The following is a 21,434-nucleotide window of genomic DNA, read 5'->3' on the forward strand; positions in this document are numbered from 1 at the left end:
ATGGGCATTAAATTAGGCCCAACCAATTATGAAATCCAAATCCAATTCTTGCATAATGGATACTGAGGTCATCACATGGAAGCATGCAAAAGGAAATAATCATTTGAGTTCCAATGTTGCCAAAACAAGCCCACCAAAGGAACCATGTGCAAGTCCCCTAATTCTTGTCCAAATAAAGTGATCTTGGATGATTTGGGAAGGTGACATCAAGGGGAACAACTTTGATGTTGAACACCTTTTCATTTGGAGCTTGGATTATGATGAATTTTGAGGTGGAAGTTTGAGAAATCAAACATGATTGAAAATTTTCTAAGTCCCAAGTTAAATGACCACTTCTTCCACCATGAATAACATTTGTTATGTGCTTCAAATGGAAATGGTTCCTTCACCAAAGTTGTATATATTTCAATACTATTAAATTTGGTCACAAATTTGACATCATTTAGATTTGGAATGAGGGAGTTATGCATTTTAGAAGTTGAGGAAAATTGCTTGTTCAATGGTAATGACCCAAAGTAACCTATAATGTTTCCTCTTGGCACATGCCCTTGCAAGTAGAATTTGAAATTTCTAAAAGAATAAAAGTTGGAGAAGACATATTTTAATTGATCATTAAACTTGGATGGTCTTCATATCATAAATATTTATCAAGTTGTGGTCCTTGGAAGTTGACCTCATAACTAGGGCACAGACAAAATGACCTATAATCCTTCACCATAAAAATGACTTTCTAAGAAAAATTAGCTTTTGATTCAAACATGAAAGTTGTTTGTAATGTCATAAATAGTAATTTTAATCTTGGAATCATTTTCATATGACAAAACTTGTAGGAGATAGGGTCTAGGGAACCCTAGTCTTGACCAGTTGACTTTCTCTGGTCAACCTCTTTGAACCAACTTGCAAACTTGAAGTTATCTTGATCTTTGGGACTTATGGAGGATAATATATGCATAAGATGATGTAAAATGAAGTATACCTTGATATCTTTGACCAAATGATGAACAAACTTATTGTGGAAGTCACACAAGATACCCAAATGAATTAGGGCTTCCAAGGCAAACAAGCTTCAAACTCTTGATCAAAAAGATCAATAAAGAACATGGGGATCCATATATGATGTTTTGAACCAATGTGGACCATTGTTTGATTGATCTATTTGCATTGAGGGTCTCAAACCCTAGTTGTGAGCTTGGTGGGGGCACAAATGGACACACACACACACCTACAAAAGAAACAAAGACATACATAGGCATGTTTTTGGTATTTTGGTTAGTAAACAAAAGAAAATAAAGTATGACACAATCACAAATGCTTGGTGATCTCTCCCAATGCAAACCCAGTGAATGAGGGGTAAGGAGGATGCCAAGGTGGGATCCCAAAGCCAATGTAAATGATGAGATAGTATGAGGGATCTTAGGGTCAAAATTGGGGTCTTACAGAATGTAAGTCATTACAAGCATAAGGAGAAGAATGTAAGTCATTATAAATAGGAATTTATTGATGAAAGGTCTTATTCTTAATTACAAATTGCTTTTGAAAATATATATGGTGAAGCGGTAGATGCTTTTAAAAGCTTGGCTTCAAATAAGAGAATATTTTCATATTATGAAGCTAAAATTTTAGAAGCGTAAAAACAAATGGAAGCTCTTAAGCAAACCATTTTAGATGCTAACAAATATAAGATTGAGGATGAGAAATCTTCTTTATGAAACTTGTCACATTTGGAAAAAATAGGTCAATACTCTAAAAGCCAAATTAGACAAGGCATTAGAACCAAAGTTCACCTTCGCTATTAATCCTACAAAATTCAAAAGATCCTTAAATGAGTCGTACAAGAAGTACAATCATGTGGAAAGGGGATCTAATAGCGAAAGTCACTTTCATCGTCACTTGACTTGTCACTATTATTGTAAGAAAGGTCATACCATTGCTAAATGCAAATTTAGGCAATTTCAGGTTCCTAAAGGTGTATTTCAATGGTTGCCCAAGTGCAACAATGTTTCCACTCACCCTCAATGACCCAATTAAAATTGGGTACCTAGCATTATTGATTGACTTTGTAGGAAAAATGTCTTGATTTCTTAAAGAGAGTATGGGATCTTAAGAAGGGAAGCTCAAGGCATATAAAAGGTAGTATCTCCTTATTCATTGACTTTGTGGGAATGAAGGTTGTTGTGACCTATGAAGTTAACAAATATAAGTGTTAAACCATGAAAAAGGTAGTGTAGGTAAATCCATCTTTCACTCCTATCTTTGATATTATAATTTCTTGAAAGTACTTACTACTATCGAGGTTGAATACATCCTTTGTGATGTATTTTATCCAAGAAACATCAGGAAAGTTCTTTTGATGCAGATGAATCTTTAGAATACATACTTAAAGTTATCAAAGATGGATTAATCTCATGGAAATGGTTGAACTTAAGGAGGAAAATAGATTATCATCAAGTCAAGAGAATACAAGTCTTCTACAATATCTTGGAAACCTGGCCAAAAGTGTGACTATACGCTTTTAGATAAGTATTTTCTGTTATCTTTTAAAGTGTTTCAATTCTTATCTTAAATCATTTAATTATCCTCTTTGATGAGTATTGGCCTAAGGGCATGTTATTTGGGTTTAAATTATTGTGTGGAATTTTGTCCTACATTCGCAAGATCATCAATATATAGGTACCAAGTATATTTGTGAAAATGAATTAAATGAAATCAAATTGATAACAAAGGGATTTTATATTGGCTATATAAGTAAAAGAAGTGTAAGTGATCACGTTCTTGGTCTTTCATTTGTGAGGTAATATTGTTTCACTTCTTTCTTTGTGCATAAGTTTATTTTAAACTACATGTACTACTTGTACGTCATGTCTTATTTTATTGCTTATCATGCTCCAAAAACATCAAATTATTTCAAATGGATGTAAAAAGTGCTTTCCTTAATTGTTACATAAATGAAGAAGTGTATGTTTCCCAACCTCCCGGATTTGAAAACCATGAGTATCCTAATCATGTTTATAAACTTAAAGGAGCTTCATATGGCTTCAAACAAGCCCATAGGGCTTGGTATGAGCGACCTAGTACATTTTTACTTGATTAAGGATACTCTAGAGGGAAGGTAGATACTACACTTTTCATTAAACGTCAAAGAAAACATCTTTTTTTAGTTCAAATTTATATTGATGATATAATATCTGGTTCTACTAACATGCAATTAGTCAAAGAGTTTTCTAAGCTTAAGAAGGGTGATTTTGAGATGAGTCTAATGGGGGAGTTAAATTACTTTCTCGGAATTCTAATCAAGCAACTCAAGGAAGAAACATTTGTGTGTCAGGAAAAATATTGTCATGAGTTGTTTAAACGCCTCGAAATGGTAAATTCGAAGTCTATTGACACTCCAATGCCTACAAATGGAACTTGGATAGAGATGTAAATGTTAAGGATGTTGATGTTAAAATGTATAGAGGTATGATCAGATCTCTTATATATCTTACTGCATCAAGGCCTGATATAATGTTTAGTGTGTGCATGTGTGCTCGATATCAATCCGCTTAGAAGGAATCAAGTTTAAAAGCGGTAAAGCGCATCCTTAGATACCTTCATGGTACATCTAAGTATGGGCTTTGGTTTTCCAAAGGGAGTGATTGTATTTTGGTTGGTTACTCCGATTCTGATTTTTCTGGTTACAAATTGGATAGGAAAAGTACTAGTGGAATATGCCACTTGTTTACAAACTCATTAGCTAGTTGGCATGGCAAGAAGCAAGTCTCTGTTGCTTTGTCAACTGTCAAGGCGGAATACATCGCAGCCGGTAGTTGTTGTGCTCAAATTCTTTGGCCCAAACAACAACTACTTGACTTAAATATTAAACTTGAACGCATTCCTATCACGTGTGACAACACTAGTGCAATCAGCCTAACCAAAAATTTGGTGTTACATTCTCGTACTAAACATATTGAGATACGTCACCATTTCCTAAGAGACCATGTTTAAAAAGGCGATGTTGTTTTTGAGCATGTTGATAACAAGAATTAACTTGCAGATATTTTTATAAAACCACTTCCAACTGAGCCGTTTTTCAATATTCGTCGGGAATTGGGAATTCTTGATGTCTCAAATCTTGCCTAACATATGTTGTTGCATGCACTCTCTATATTTTGGTTAACTTTTGTTCGAAAGTTTATTTTCTTATGAGGTGCTTTCTCCGTCTCATCCTATGAGGTGATATCATTCTCAACTTATCTCTTTGCTCTTAAAAGTTTCAATGAAATGTATTACTTATCTATGACTAAATTGATTGCATGATTATGATCCATGAGTATGTGATATAATTGATGAATGATGGATTTCATATGTGTTCACTTCCAAAAAAAATAATTCATTAAACATGATTCTTTCAATTAATATGTTAACAGTGACATCTTGTTTGATCTCGTCATCATATGTATCTCCTATCATCGATGTCTTATATTTGAAGTATTTTAATGATATTGGTGGTTTAGCATGTTATTTATCTTTTTTTCTTCATGAAAAATGAATTTATGTTTTCTTGTTTTTGTGTTATTGCCACAATCCTTTATGATAAATATGTAATGGTCATTATCTCCTTTGTCTATTGATTGGTTGTGTATTTATGATTAAGCTTCATTTTCAATTAGACGCATTTCTATGTGAGTGCTTGTTTTAATTGATTCGTTTAATCCTTGAAACGCCTCTGAGTGTGTTTAAATCTATATGTTGTTGTGTAATGTTCATGATGCTTCTCGCGTTTTCCATCTTTGCCTCTTTTTGATATTGTCAAAGGGGGAGAAGCATAAGGTTTATGATGCACATATTCAAGGGATTTTTTTGCCAAAGAGATCAAGAGTGCATAGTATATTTTGCCATCATCCAAAAAGGGGGAGTATGTGAGTGCAATACTCTCTTAGGTATGTTTTGTATGATGTCAAAACTAGGTAGCTTAAGTCTTTGTGTATTTGGTCCTTTCAATCTTTGTCTAAAATGTGCATCATCATCATAGAACATGTAAGATTAGATTATATACACCATATGTCAAGTTTATTTTTACTTCTCATTGGAAATCGTTTATCTTAAGTGTGGTTTATATTCAAACAAACTATATTGCACTTGTTGATTGGATTTTCTCATCTTTAGCATACTTTGCGGTTTGTATGCATATCCGATCCTATAAATAACGGTTCGGATAGATGAGAGTCGATCCAATTCGTTTTCGCTTGCCATAGAAAAATATCTTTCAAAACAAAATTTGAATAAGAAATTTTTTATTAGGCGATCTATTCAACCCCCCTTCTAGATCGTTGCCATCATCTAACATTTTATTCCTTAATTGAGTTCAGCTTGATTCCATCTTGAACTCTCAGTTTCTGTCCCCGATTGTCTTGCTCAGATCATCAGAACAATACTTAAAACAATAATAAATATATCAAAACTACAATAGAGAGCATTTATTATGCTCTAATCTAAATGATATAGAAACAAGCTAGAATGAATTAAAACATATACAAAATAATAAATCTACTAGCTAAAACAATAGATTATGTTGTATAATTACTCATAAAATGTGAATGTACTTCTTCGTCATAACTAGTCCTAACTCAGTTTTATTTACTACCACAAAATTGTCTATATTATGCTCGAGATATACATGTACTAACGTATGCATGATCTTTAGAAAATCAAAGAACATCAATATCATTGTTCACAGGTCTAAGACCACAAACAAAACTAAATATAGAGTTCCAATATCACGTATACTTGATATTCTTATAATCCTATTTTTTATCAAACTCTCCAACTGTATACATGACATATAACCAGCATCTCACATCTAAATCATTTTTGAGACCTCCTCATTGACAAACCATTTAACATGTATGTGAACTAATTCACCCTTATGGTGTATCTCTAACTTAATTCTTTAACTTTGAATCGGCCTTAACAATCATTTAAAATAATATGATTTTCTTAAACAAATGTGGACAATAACAAACTAACTAAACAACATAGACAATTTAAGACCACAACATAAATACTAAACAAAAAAACACGTGAGACCACAAACAACGTAAAAAAAAAAATGGGACCACAGCATATAAAAAAATGTGGGACCAACCAATACACAAACATAACCAGAACATACTTTTGTTCAAATAGGGGACTATAGATAATATACTTGACACAAGATTTTATTTCTTCGTTGATATTCCATATTGTAGGTGGTTTCGTCAATCACAAACGATTGAGAAAGATATGAACTTCACTTGAACTTCAATTGAAAGTGATTCAGAAAACTTGACCGTCGCTTCAGCTTTAGAAAATACCAACTTCGTTTGAATGTGAATCCGGATAAACAATTGGGAAAGATAACATTGACGAAGGAAGATTGAATATTATTTAGGTTTTCACTTTTATGGTTAAAAAAAAGGGGAAGGTCGACAAAACAAGGAATTGTTTTAAAAATGTTAAACTAATTTATTAATTAACTATATGAAATTTTAAAATTAATTATTAATTTAATTATATAAAATGGCATGTTTAAATGATGTTTAAATGATGTCACGTTTTCAATACCGCATATTAGATTAAAAATATCAACTATACAAAATTGATAGAATAAAAGAGATCTAAAAAAACTAAAAACTGAATTTTAAAATAGGAGAATTGAAATTTAAAAAAAAAATTAAGAGATCGAAAAATACATTTAAAACAAAAATAAAGAAATATAGTAGAATAATTATTTTTCTGATTTTTTATAGAAGTCAAATAATAATAAAAATATATCAAATAACTAGATAGTATTTTGTTGTATAAAGTGTGCAAAATTTATATAGCTAATAAAGAACAACTAACCAAACTAACTAATTAATTAAGTAACTAAGTAATTTTACTAACTAATCTAAATATATCTTTTTATGCTAAATCTTTAACTAATCTAAATACATTTTTTATGCTAAATCTTCAACTAAATAGCTTTTACATAGAGTATGTGCATTGATGTGGATTAATTTTAGACGTTCTTTAATTTTATAATCTTACGATTTACTATGAATTAGTCGAACAGCGCTGCTTCCTTGCCTTCCAAGTTTGCATTTTTCTATATCCAAATTCTAAAAGAAGTCATTGTCTTTGTTGCCTCATTTTGGTGATTATTTGGTGTTACTTGTTGGAATTAATAACTTCTCTTTAGTATGCAACATAAATATCAAATGTTGAAAGTCAACATGAAATATTTAATAAAACATTTTCAACACTTTAGAATATTGTTTCATAAATTGGCAACGGTTGGAAATAGATGCTACAGTTCAATAGGATATTATATTTTCATTGACAGTTGAATGACGCAGCACTGTTAAAGAAAAGAATAAACATTCATGACAAACATGATATATCTCAGCCCAAAATTTCTGATGCTTAACTGTACTTTTTCATAATAGCAGACAAGATTATTATTTTTAACACAGATTCACGAGAAAAAAGCTTTTCTGCAAAACCAAGACATGAATAAAATTTCACTATCTCTATATCCTCTAAATAAATTTATCTAGTTTTCGTGATTTGGTTGGTCCTGGTGGCTGGAAAGTCTGCAATTGCAAGTTGGAGCTTGTCTGGATCTCTGTCAAAAAGGCATCACCCTTCTCGATTTGTATCACTTCTAATGTGCTTCCAAGAACATCAGCTGCAAGTCCAATTTGTATGAGGCGTCCTGGTTCTTCTCCGCCGTCGCGTATTAACCTCCCAATCTCCTTCAAAGAGACTACATGCTCTGTTATAGCTTTAGCGAAAATGCGGCCAAGAAACTCCGGTGCTTTTGGGGCATCCGTAACCACATCTTCCAAAGTACTGAGAACAGATTCAAACCTGTCGAAGATAAACAGAAATGAGCAACAATTTCAATTTTTTAATATTTACAGTAACAGGTTCTCATTACTAGTCGTTGTTTTCAAATAAAACTCACCCTTTAATGAGCTGGGCTTGACTTAAGGTGCCACCATGTAATTTCACAAGGTCGATCAGCAGTTTGGCTAAAAGTTCTCGCTGTGTGTCCTTTCTCTCAAATGAGTCTGTGACCCAGACAGAAACCATGGAAGGATGAAAGCTTGGAGAGTTCAGATCTTTGACACACAAAACAACTTCGCTCACATCTCTAGCACTGAATTGCACAATTTTAAGTCAGATCAGATCGTTTAGAGAAAAAACAAGATAACTTGAAAATAAATCATCGCAGAAACACTACACAAATAAGAAAACAAGTTTGTGTGACATGCATCTTGTTGGTTTAGCAAAACTTGTCGGTTCAAAGACTTGGGGGGGAATGCCCCACCTTCTGTTTCGAATTTGTTTCTTGTTGAATTAAGATGTTGAGTTTCAAAGAATAAAATTTGATTTTATCTTGGTCCTATCATTGAATAGAAATTATAAAAAAAATCGGAGACTTAACCTGTCATTGAATAGAAATAATAAAAAGTACCTAACTACTAGTTTACAACCAAGACAATTAAATATAGTTTGAACTAGAGGAACAATGTAAGGCTATGTGAAAATGCAAATATGTTGATAAAACTTAGAAACATGGGGGGGCAAAAGTTTTCATGTTGAGAGATAGAAGACTCAATAGAAAACACAGCCCGCACCCAGAGGCTTAATGCATGTCCAAAACGTAAAGAACATAATTATCAATTGGGTGTTTGTTTCCCAGTTATACAGTGAATTCCAGGAATTTAATATCTGAAATATTTATTCCCATGTTTGGTAGAATAAACTTAAGGATTGTTCCCAGGAAACACACACACACACACACTCATGAGCATCCTATACCCAAGGAAGGAAAATAGAATATTGTATTCCTGGTGGTTATAATGTAGCTGCCATGTGAGAATGTCCCATTATCCTCATAATTGCACTTCTAAGAAAATATGCATACCAAACTAGAAATCACGTTTCTTGGAAAGAAAACATAATTGGCACAATAAGATTAAACAAAGGGAATAGAAACCACGAGAATATAAAGCAGTACCTATAGTATTCTGTAATTGCTGCCATGGACATGTTCTGTAGTCGCTCTTCTGACAAACCCTTTTCTGAAGAGGTATTATGGGAGCCCGATGTCTCTTGTGCTTGGGTAGGAGGTGGATTTGAAACAGGTTTATCAAGAATTCTATTATTTACATTTCTCAAGTCCCTGTTACTATAATTCATATTCTGCTCTGGAACACTTGATTGATCATAAGCATTTGGACCAGAAAATCTATCCGAAACATATCTTGGAGGGTGGTCCTCCCTAGAGTTGTATGAAGCCTGTTCAGATAAATTACTATAACCATTAAGACCCGTAGAACTTGAAACTGCAGGAGGACCTCTGATGGACATTCCTCTAGCCAGACCACCTTGGGGTCCCAAGTTTATTGACTCGTCAGCTAAAGTCCTTTGAGGCAAGGGAATAGACAGTGTCCTAGCCTCGTAAGATTGCTTTTCATACCCACGAACATCCTGAGAACCATAACCACGAACATCCTGAGAACCATAACCACGAACTTGAGTAGGCAATCCACCCATCTGAGCATTAGGAGGGGATAATATAGATGAACCTCTTGAACCATAATCCATAGGGACCCTTCTTGCTGCACTAATACCCATACCACGACCCAGCCTACCAGCTTGGGATTGCCTCTCTTGGGTAGCATCTCGGTGCACCTCTTCAATCTTCTTTGGACCTTCAACTTTTCTCCTTTGTTGCCATCTATTCCTTCTTAAATCAATGGTATCCTTCAACATGAACCTCACCCTAGAAGATAAACTCATGTTGTTTGATAATAATTTAATCCTTTCAAAATATACATCCATATGTTCCTTGGCTTTGGGGTGATCAATCATCTCCCCAATAGTACTCATCAGTTTGCATAAAGCTTCAATATCTTCTTCATCAGGATTCTGACACTGACCGAGTAACTTTTTGATGCACTCGTGCATTATCCTCTCTGTCAGCATTCTCTTCTTATATAGTTCTCCAATTAACCTGATATTACCCAACATTCGTCTTCTAGCCTTGGATCGTTTTGCTTCTCTTTCCTCATCAGACTGTTTCACCTCACCCTCATCAGCTTTATCAGCTTCTTCTTGCTCTCTTTCACCCCTCTCAAATTCTTCTTGGCACTTGTTTAACAGTAATCTCTTAAATGTTATCTTTTCATTGTCTTGACTGAGATCAGGCAATGCAGCTGCCAGATGAAAACAGAAATTGGCATACATTTCACAGAAGGTAGGTTCCATCAAGGCCTTCTCAAAGATCTGTGAGATGACACCAGTGAGAGTGACTGCGTTGTCAATATTAACTGCTTTTACCTGCTCAAAAAGCTTCTCAAAATTCTGTGGAGTTAACTTGTTCAATATACCCTTCAATTGCCTCTGCTTCGCCTGTTCCTCGTCTGTCACTTTACCAACCTCATACTTCTTCTCAGCTTTGTGCATCATCTGCATAGGAGATTGAGAAGGAGATGGAATTAAACCCCTCTGCTGGAAGCTAACACTACGCTGCCACCTTTCACCATCAGCGCTATTTCTTTGCATTCCTCCCTGATTTACCATGGATTGCATTGGCCCAGAGAGAATCCCTCCCCCATATTGCATTCCCTGTGGGCGTAGATTCCTTAAAACGCCAAAATTGCCTACTTGGCTAGGTCTAAGTCCTGTACTACCTCCACTACCAATAACACCATACGCTTTACTCCATTTATCGTCCTCAATAACACCACTCCCACGACGATCCATCAAAGCCTCCATGTCTGCCGAGATTTCAAACCCTTCAGGAAGATCAGTGCAATGCTCTGCAAATTTCAAAAGAAAATCTCGAGAGTATTTCTTTTCAGTAACTGCACTGTCGTCGCTAACCAGTTGAGTTTTATTTGATACTTCTAGTTTCGGTGTGGACATGTCAGCGACATCCTCCCAGTCCTCAAGTTCAGCCTTACTCTGCATGCATTGTTCATTTGCAACTACATTTGGCTGAGAAGCATCCACAGGCAACTGCTTCAAATTTCCAGAAGAAACACATCCAGTATTCTCCGAACTGACAACAGCCTCTTCCTTTTCCTCAGGTCGCTTATATGCGTTATAAAGATCAAATGTCATCCCAGCAGCATCTGCTTTCAGAAGAACCTCTTTTCGTTTCTTTTTTCCTTTTGATGAAGCTTTCACTTTACTTGGCTCTAAACTTGGTCGGTCCATAGTACTTGGTGCACCTGGAAGAGACACCGAGCCACTGCCAACAATAGCATCCTCTGAACTATCCTTGCAATGTTTTGAAGCTGTTTCTAAATGATCGGAAGATTGTCGATATGATGGGCCAAAATTTGTAGAAATAGCTTCATTACTATTTACACTATCATTTCTGTTTAAAGAGTTACCTTTAGAATCCAATGTAGTAGAGGTAGACGTGTTTAAATTATCGGCCATCCTGTCACATTCTGTGATGTAACTTGCAGATCCACCCTGCCCTTGCTGTCCAGTCTCTAAAGTTACATCCTCAGTGTTTAACTCTGTAACACTAACACCCTGTTTGAGTTGATTAAATTCTGTCCCGCCGTCACGAACATTTTTACATCCCTGAAGAGTTGAAACGGTCTGTCTTAATTGTTTATCCTCTTGGGATAATTCATCTACCTTAGCACTGTTATGATTGTTCAAACTAACGGCTTGAGTAACAGGTCCTCCAACTGAAACACAAGCAGAGACTTGTCTAGAACAAATGGTCTTTTCCTCAAGTGACACAGAAGGCAGGCTCTCACTGGCAGCTGATAATGTGCCTGAAGCTGCTGCTGATAAATCTTCACAGGCAATTGCTGCAGAATGTGTTTTAGTTCCTACAACTTCAGAAGCTACACAATCATAGGTACCACCATCAACAGCTAGAGAAGGTTCATTGGCCACAGCAGAAGATTGTACAGCCACCTGTGTGGGGAAAAATAAAAATAAAAAGATTCACAAGACTTGAACCAAACTGAGAACAAATTAGCAAAAGGATATTTGATTAGCTAGCACTTTTGTACCTGATGCTGCAATTGTCCTTTCTTCTGATTATCCTTCAAAGAATTTGACCTACTAAGAGATTCCTTGTTTTTGCCCTCGTTTTTGGATACATCTGAAACCATATTCTTACTCAAGACAGATGAAGAAGGCAACAAGGACGCTGATGTAAGCTTCTCAGAAGATGCAACAGTAGATTGTTGGGAAGAGATTTCAGAACAAGTACCAGACTCCTTTGGTGGCAAAGAAGCGCTGGCATCACTAGATGTTACCACGGAATTAGGAGATCCATCTTTTTTAGCACCAGAAATTGAATCGGAAAATGATGAGATCACAACGCCAGACCCACTTGGCTTTATAGACACATAAGAGGCTCCTGACACAGTTGATGAGATTGCATTCGGCACATCACGGGAAAATTCCCGATTAGGTGGTTCAACAATGCCAGAAATAGAAGCGACGGTTTTATTAACAGGCAGGGAATTATGAGACACTGAATTCACGAAACCAACATTTTGCGGACCACGATTCACTGTATAATTTAATCTTGGGGGCTGGGTAGTGGGGGTTATCTGGCTATTTGATAATGGAAGAGAACTAGGAGTTTGATAAAAGGGAGAATTGGGTTGATAGTAACTGATAGGATGCGAAGCAGGAAATGACTGGACAGGCGGAGATTGAGAAGGGATGCCAGAATGAGGCCTAGCACCAGATGACCCACCATCTGAATATGCATTGGCCCTTTTATCAAGTCTAAGCTCTTCGTGGGTATCAGGGTGAGTTATTTTCACTGGAGTAGTTTTACGAGGAGCAGCATATTTTCCTCCTTGCTGAGGAGAATATTGTGGGTTGATGCCCATACCAATGTTGCCTAACTGATGGGCCATTTGATGACCAATTTGAGGAGTGAAACCCATATTTTGGCCTTGATGCATGATTCCTTGAGGATGGACAGAATGGGGTTGAAGACTTGGAACGAATACTTGGTGTTGCATTTGGTGTTGCATTTGCGCAGCATTTCCAATTGGTAAAGGCATCTGAAGAGATGTTGACATACTTCGAGGTTGAATCTGTGGATTAGGAACACCAAAGTGCACAGGTGCATGTGACTCGTGATATGGCATTGCCATTGACATCCCAGTTATAGGAATAACAGAAGGCTTGTGCATCAAGCTTGGTGGAGGTAAATGTGACGATTGAGTATCCTTTTTTGCCCTTGTACCAGTATGAATCTCCCCACCCTTAGATTGGTCGACGACACCTGTATCCTTATTAGCTGGCAGCTGCTTTGGAACAGGAAGCTGCTTTGGAACAGGAGGTGTCGGCACAGAAGGCGCAGGTTTTGAAGAATCATGACGAGCCTGAATGTTGAGATTAGATAACAAAAAAATAAAATTATTTGCATTGATTGCTATGAAAGCAAGCAGACAATATCAACTTCAAGACTACGTTAAAAAGAAATTTGATGCACTGCTTTTTCAGCTTCTATTTCGGGAAAATGATACACAACAAACTTTCAAAGGTATTAGTGGTGTCAGAATCAGGGCCCACCATTACATCCTCTTTCCTTCTTAAGGATAAGGTAGTGTTGATAAATCTATATTATTTACAAATAACAAGATGAAAGGGAAAAAGAAATAACACACCTGATCACGCTTTTGCTCATCTATATTAGGAGGGGCCGAGCTTGTGCGAGCAGGAATCTGCATACATTATAACAGAAGAGATTAACTCCCCCTACAATTCTAGGCGTTGATTAATACTAAACTACAGGTGCATGTTAAGTAATTTGCAAATGAGAAACTTACAGTCATCACATTCATAATGCCAGGACTAATAGATCCAAATTGGAAAGGGAATGCTTTGGATGCATCACCTGGGAAAGATAGCATAATCAGATCACTCTCACAAGCCACAAATAATAAGTTAGAAAAAGTTGTTTTTTCAACTATGACCCAATAGAAACCAAAAATGTTATGACACATCTTATGTGCTACATAAAAACCTGAATGAGTGGTAATAACATACCCTTAGCAGGGGTCGTAGGAGCTGCTGAATCGGAAATCACGGAAGGAGGTTGAGAAATAGGAGCTTTAGGAACAACCCTGGTGCTCCTCTGGGCAGCTGATGTTTCAGATGGCTTGGTAGTTGCACTTGTAACTGATGCATCAGACCCTCCTATGATAAAACATAGATAAGTTTCATACATTAGAAACAATCAATCACATTTGACCAAACATTCAATTTCAACCAAACAACATTACATAAAAAAATCACTAAAAAAAACTATTATAAGGTCCAAGCTTACCATGAAATTGCGGTTGTACATGGGAACCATTTGGTGTTGCTCGGACTACAGAAGCATAATTTAACTCAGCTGAATTCGCATTTGCCGGGGTAGGCTTTACCATAGGCGGCCCACCTTGTGCATGATTATTAGACTTCTTATTAAAACTAACACAAACAACAACCAGTATCAAAATGTTGAAGGAAGGTAAAGAAATAAAAACAAATCATACAATATAATGTTGGCTTAAATATGCAAATGGTCTCTACTCTCTACAAACATCAGTCCCACTAAAAAAATAGTTTTTTGTTTTTAGTCCCTACAAATATAGCATCTTTTGCTTTTAGTTCAATGATGTTTTGCTTTAACCCCTGCAAAACCTATTCAAAAATTGGTTTTTACTTTTTGTAACATTCTTTTGTTCATATTTTTGAGGATTAAATTTAAAATCACACACTCTACCTATATTATAAGGATCAATTCCAATATGGAATCAGTTTACAATAACTAAAACAAAACAACAAGGACCAAGAGCAAAAAAAATTGTACATTTGCCAGAACTAAACAAAAAAACAAAACAAAAATTACATGACAAAATCAAAAACTAGATACTTGCAGGGTCCATTCGCATATTCAACAACACTCAAATCAAATTTAAAAATCTACCCCACGTCACAGTGTGAAAACTACAAATACAAAAATTTGAAGGAAAAAAACCCTAAGAAACTAACCTCCGAGAAGACGAGAGTGCGGGTGAAGGCGCGGCCGCGCCGGTGCCGGCCTTAACGTAAGAACCGCCGGAGTTACCTCGGTGCTGATTAAAGCTGGCGGATCGGGCGGAGCGTCGGTGCGCAGTGTCGCTCTTATCGGACTTTGATTGATTGAAGGACATAAATCCCAACCCTTAATTCCTCAAAAAATAAAATTAAAGAAACAAAAAAAAAGAGGGAATTTTCCCCTCAAATTTCCCTGCAAGAAAATAACGAAATCATGATCATGTCGATAACATGCATTTGAGGAATTTGAAAATAGATTGATAATGATTGGAATGTATAATGAGAAAAAGTATATATAGTGATGCAGAGTGTGAAGTGAAGACGTGAAGAGAGTGATGTGTGTGAAATTAGGGTTTATATTTTTATTAAATCGGTGGTTATTAGTTTTGCAGTAGAGAGAGAAAGTACCTGAGAGCTGACAAGAGAGAGAATAGGAGAGAGAGAGAGAGAGAGAGAGAGAGAGAGAGAGAGAGAGAGAGTAAAAAATACGAAATAGTGAGACTTTATAAGGCAGTTAAAGAAAGAGGGGGTAATATATGTCTTTTATTGGATCTCTTCAATTTTTTAACAAATCTTTTATAATCTTTTTAACTAGATTTTATGCATGTTTTTAGCTAGATTATTAAAATATCAATTATAGATAATGATTTGGTATATTTTAAATTATTAAATTAAATGAAAATGATACTCTATTATTCATTTATTTTTAAAATATGTTTGTTATCTTAATTGATTAGATACACGTGTAAAATAATTTTATATTTATATTGTATTTTTTTTTATTATGTTGTAAAATCAATTATAAATTGTATCACTCATTAATTGTATTTTAATAAATATCCTTCATTTTCAAATTTTCATGGTTAGAATATTAGGGCTATATGCTACGGCCTGTTTAAAATTTAAAATTTAGTTCGATCTAACTTGTTTTGATAAAAAGGTTACATTTGTTTAAAAAAAATATTAATTTTAATAGGTCTGATTAATGTTTATAAAAAATCTTATTAAATTTATTAGACTGACTTATTTATTGTAAATTTATATATTATATTAATTTATAAATTAAGTATACATAATTAATTTTTTTGTAAAATTTTTAAAAATATATGAAAATTATAAATAATCTTGTTTGATGATTTAAAAACACTAGTATTCAAAAGAAGAAGAAAATGATGGATTTTGTAATGATATATTTGCGAAGTACCCACTAAGGGCAATGAGACCATGTCGCCAACAAAGGGCAGCATCCTCCTACCGACCACGAGGGAGATAACCTCGCATGAGACACTCCACACTCACCCAATATAGAGAAACATGGGAGAAATGATATGTCTTGGTCAGAGAGAACCTGAAAAATATAGTCAATAAACTAAACCACGTATTCTTAAGAATATGGATTCAAGGGTCCACAATCATGACTAGGTGGATGGTTGTTATTCCCGAGAAACCCTAAATGTAGGCCAATAAGTCTCTATAAATATCTCACAATGAGGAAGATCATTATGAATACAGAGAAAATATTCATAAATTTCTCACCCTCGTGAACTTGCTCTCTCCATGTAACACCTCAGTTTTTATTATTTTATTTTTAATTGAGTTTAGAATGCCTTGAATTATTTATTAGTACTATTGAAGATGGTTGGATTTTTAGTATAAATTATTGTAATTTTTATAATAGAGAAAATGAGAAATTTTGTTTTTGGAAGGAAAATAAAAACTAATTAAAATTAAGGCGGTGAATAGAATTATTAAGAGCTGAGGAGGCTATTGGAATTAATAAAATAAAAATAGGATTTTTATGTAAATAGATAAGAGAAATAGAATGAGGGGGTTGTTTTGGTGAAAATAAGTTGTCGGCAGAGTAAGAGAAAAAACCTAGCAAAATAGTAGTGGGAGAAGAGACTTCATAGTCGTAGATTCAAAGATTTTATGTGAATTCGAGTAAGGGGGAAATTGTTCATAATATGGGTGTTTATGCATGAAGGATACAAATAGGCTCTTAACCTCTTTCATTTTTCCTTTACTTTTCCTCCATTTACTGTGGCTTTGAATCTTGAGATGGTTTGTGCAAAACCTCTCTAGATTGTTGTGGTGTGATGTTGTTTTCGTGTTCTGTTGATTATGGTTTTCGTATGAATCTGTATGTAGAATTCTGATTTTTTATGTTCACGAATATATACTTGGATTTGATGAACATGATGATGATTTTATGGCTAATTGACAATATAAATGTTTAATTTGTGCATTATTGATGTGATAAATGTTATATGGTTAATGTATGATGATTGCTTGTGTGTGTGGGGTTGTCTAGAGTTAAAATCGAAATCAGGCACTATATTGAATCGACCAAAATCTAAAATCGGGTACTTTACAGTACTCTACGAAAATCAGGTGCTGTCGAAATCAGCTGAAATCAAAAATCGGGTACTGTCCAAAATCAAGTCGTTTCGATTTTGCGTCTTATGTTCCGTTTTCCTTATTTTAGAGTTTTCCAGTTAAATTTGCAAAATCTTTGAAGTTATTGGGGTTTAATTTTTATGTTTAAATTAAACTATTAAGTGTTGTCAATATAGTTGTTTAAACCCTTAGTATCATATCAAAACATTATTTTAAACTTAAGTAAAAGGTAAACTTAATGAATCAAGATGGAAGGTTTAGAAATGTGGGAGCTTTGGAGTCTATAAAGTAATTTAAGGATTTTGAATATATTTATAAATAATTGATAGTTATAGATATTTTTAGAGTTGAGTTTGATAAGTAATTGAGTTAAATTGGAGTTTCTCTTTAGATCTTAAAGGATATGCATGTAACCTTAAACCGTGAATAAAAGTTGTTAGAGTTACATACGAGTTTTATTTTTTATGGTTGTTTGGTGTTGTTTGATTTTGTTTGCTGAGTATTGATGAGGAATTATATATTTTTAATTGTCGTGTTAAGGATATGATGAATTCCTCATGAAAAGGAAAAGTGTTGAGTTTGAGCTGAGATGTTTTGCTTCAGTGGAACCGTTGATGTGGTCTTGCATTGGTGATGATTTACGTTGAGTTTTAGGTTTGATAGGAATTAGTGACGAGTATTGAAGTTAGAGGTTGAGATGAATATTACATATCTTTGTGTAACATTCATGCATCATGTATATTGCAGATAAATAGGACTTATGTACATTGGTGAGTTAGGACTTCGGTCCAATGACGAGTAAGACTTTGGTACAGTGACGAGTTACGACTCGGTCTTGTCACGAGTTTGATGATTCAGTAACACACCTCTGAATATCCAAATTTTGGTACCACATGCATTGGAGTAGATGAGATGAATACATTACATACATACTTGTATTTGTGAATTATTATTGTTGTGAATGGATTGCATGATTGATTATTTATGCTAATTGCATTATCCTTTATGTTTTATACACAGTTAACATATGTGAATGTATTCTCATCCTCTGTTTGTTTCTGAGTTATTCTTTAGGCAAGTGATGCAGATACTTAGGTAGAGATTGTGGAGCTTTAGTTGTTGTTTGTATTGGACGATGGCATAGATGTTGCGAAGTGTTGTTCTTTTCGTACACGTCGTGAAATGTTGATAACACTAAAATTTACCGTATTTTCGACTCTGATTTCACATGCATTCTAGTTGTTTTATTATCATTTTGTTGTGTTATTGCTATGTTTTTCTTTGTTTTCAGGTTTTTACTTTAATCGGAGCCCCAATCGAGAAAAGGAGCGAAAAAGAGCCAAAAACCCTAAAAATCAGCATTTTGTACTTGTGGCCTACCCCATGGCTGGCGCCATAGACCCTGCCATGACGTGTCCAAGCTCAACTTCCCTCAACTTCCACGTTCCCCACTACTTCCACTAAGGCGCCTCAGATTGGCCTTGTGGCGAGCGCCACAAGAGGAAAATAGTTTCCCTCCCATTTTCAAGTTGAAGGGCATCCAAGTCATTTCCATCTTTTTACTTGCTTATAAATAGAAACTCGAATTCACTTTTACAATCATCCAAACTTAGAGCAGAGGCAAACTCAGAGCAACTTTGTTTCACTTAGGCATATATTCAGTATTATAAAGTGGTAATCGCTTCGCATTGGAGTGTTACCACAATTGTGTAATCGAGTCTGTGATAGAGTCTGTAATCGAGTTTGGAGCACTTTGGAAGGAAGTTAATCCTGCCGCCATTTTCATTTCCGCTTTTCAATTTATTCAACCCTCCGATTGGAGCAGGTTTTTATTACTTGTCTTTATTTTGTTTATTTTCTCGCACTCGCTTTACTTTATTTATTTCCTCTCACTCGCTTTACTTTATTTATTTCCTCGCACTCGCTTTACTTTATTTATTTCCTCGCACTCGTTTTAAATTATTTATTTTTCGCACTCGCACTACTTTTATTTATTTTAATGAAATTTTACTTTACCATGTCTAACTAAATTTATAAGGTTAGAATGTGAGGATCGTAATTGAATCAGTAATTCGTACAATTGTTTGTAGAAACACTTAAGGGCTATTTTAACTTTCAACTTAAGTTTTCCCGCACTTCAATTCCGTTGGGTAAGATCGAAAGTCGTCCAACGTCTTTTTAAACTTAATTGTTTTTAACTATTTCAAAAACAGCGAAAGCGCTTTGTCTAGTTCATTAGAAGATTTTAACATTAAGAAGAAAATAGATTTTAAAATTATTTTCGGACGCGTTTATAAGTTTAGAGTCTGGTTCGTAAGAACCTCTTTTGGTTAAGAAATCCAGGTTATAATACTTTTCAACTTAGTCAAGATACTATATTTCTTAAAAATAGGTTTACTACTCTAACGCAATGCGCGCCTTTTTATAAGTGACAATAAAAGGGTTTGATTAGGGAGTACAACTCAGTTCTGAATACGCGAAAGCGACAGTTCCTGTTAAATTAGTTCTTTTCAAAGTAGGAAACACTGCCCATAAGTAACTCTATTAACAAGTACTTGGATTATTAATTGATTACGTGAATTACATTCGACCCTGTCTTTATTAATTATATTTTATTTTAATACTTTACTTTTCATTGCACACTCCAAAAACACCTATTTTGATTGCCTTTGATAAACACCATAACAATAGATAACGATAGATTGACACTTGGTCTCTGTGGATTCGACAATCTTTTATATTACTCTGACGCGTTCGTATACTTGCGAAAAGCAACGCATCAAGTGTTTGGCGCCGTTGCCGGGGACCAATTTCGTCAAACTTCATTTTCCTGTTGTTATATCGTTTAGACTTAGGCTATTTCCCGCCGGTCAATGCGAAGAACTCGTAGCACCGGAAGTTTAAGCTTAGTATACCCTCTGGCGGAACCTGAACGTTACGCTCGCGCACGTTTATTCTTTCATAGATTTAAGAGAGCTATGGCCGAAGATCAAAACCAAAGACCTCTTAAAGATTTCGCTCAACCATCTAATGAAGAACCTAGTTCTAGTATAGTAAACCCAAGCATCCCAGCTAATAATTTTGAACTTAAACCATCCCTGTTGCAACTAGTGCAACAGAGACAATTCGCAGGTCTCGCTACTGAGAACCCAAACCAACATTTAAAAATATTTCTTCAATTAGCAGACACTTTTAAAACCAATGGAGCTTCTCCTGAGGCAATACGTTTAAGATTATTTCCTTTTTCCCTCAGAGATAAAGCCCTATCATGGTTAGATTCCCTTCCACCCAATTCCATTACGACTTGGGATAACCTTAGAAGAGTTTTTCTTGCTAGATATTTTCCCCCGAGTAAGACCGCCGTTCTTCGAAACCATATAACTAGATTTACCCAAAACCAAGGAGAATCGTTGTTCGAAGCTTGGGAGAGATATAAAGAGTTGTTACGAGCATGCCCACATCATGGTTTGGAAAATTGGTTAATCATTCAAACCTTCTATAATGGACTTCATTACAACACAAAGATGACCATCTACGCTGCCGCAGGCGGTGCTCTGATGAACAAACCTTATCCTGAAGCTAGTGCCCTCATCGAAGATATGGCTCAAAACCATCAATCATGGGGAGTCGAACGAGCAACAGTTGAGAAGAAGGAAGCCCAAGGAGGAGTGCATGAACTAAGCTCTATAGATATGATGCAAGCTAAAATGGACGCATTGGCCCTCAAAGTCGAGCATATGTGCATAAACCCGAATACTGTAGCCGCAGTTTCGTCGGATTGTGAGATATGTAGAACCAAATGACACCAATCCGCAGAATGCAGTCTATTAAACGAAACACACTCTGAGCAAGTGAACTACACCCAAGGGAACCCATATTCGAATACCTACAACCCTAGATGGAGGAATCACCCGAACTTCTCCTATAAAAACAATAACCCTATT

General features: G+C 35.2%; 1 protein-coding gene and 1 non-coding gene across 6 annotated transcripts; both read right to left on the bottom strand.

Annotated features, from left to right (window-relative positions):
- Positions 1-7,397: 7,397 nt before the first annotated feature.
- LOC127127888 (eukaryotic translation initiation factor 4G) lies at positions 7,398-15,638 on the bottom strand. 5 transcript variants are annotated; one of them, XM_051057163.1, is made up of 10 exons: positions 15,502-15,638; positions 15,049-15,286; positions 14,339-14,484; positions 14,059-14,208; positions 13,839-13,906; positions 13,677-13,733; positions 12,054-13,391; positions 9,026-11,955; positions 7,967-8,161; positions 7,398-7,869 (listed from the first exon to the last, which is right to left on the bottom strand). In XM_051057163.1, the coding sequence occupies exons 2-10, from the start codon at positions 15,207-15,209 to the stop codon at positions 7,539-7,541; spliced, it is 5,376 nt and encodes a 1,791-aa protein (XP_050913120.1). In that variant the 5' UTR covers positions 15,210-15,286; positions 15,502-15,638; the 3' UTR covers positions 7,398-7,538. The 5 variants fall into 5 exon arrangements, with proteins under 5 accessions (XP_050913120.1, XP_050913122.1, XP_050913121.1 ...); XM_051057165.1 differs by lacking the exon at positions 15,502-15,638 and having other exon boundaries at positions 9,026-11,312; positions 11,412-11,955; positions 15,049-15,446; XM_051057164.1 differs by lacking the exon at positions 15,502-15,638 and having other exon boundaries at positions 9,026-11,318; positions 11,412-11,955; positions 15,049-15,446.
- Positions 15,639-20,852: 5,214 nt separating this feature from the next.
- LOC127133244 (small nucleolar RNA R71) lies at positions 20,853-20,959 on the bottom strand. Its single transcript, XR_007807232.1, has one exon. It is a non-coding gene; the product is annotated as a small nucleolar RNA R71 (small nucleolar RNA).
- Between the last annotated feature and the right edge of the window lie 475 nt (positions 20,960-21,434).

This window comes from Lathyrus oleraceus, chromosome 3, assembly GCF_024323335.1.
Source record: "Lathyrus oleraceus cultivar Zhongwan6 chromosome 3, CAAS_Psat_ZW6_1.0, whole genome shotgun sequence".
NCBI lineage: Eukaryota > Viridiplantae > Streptophyta > Magnoliopsida > Fabales > Fabaceae > Lathyrus > Lathyrus oleraceus.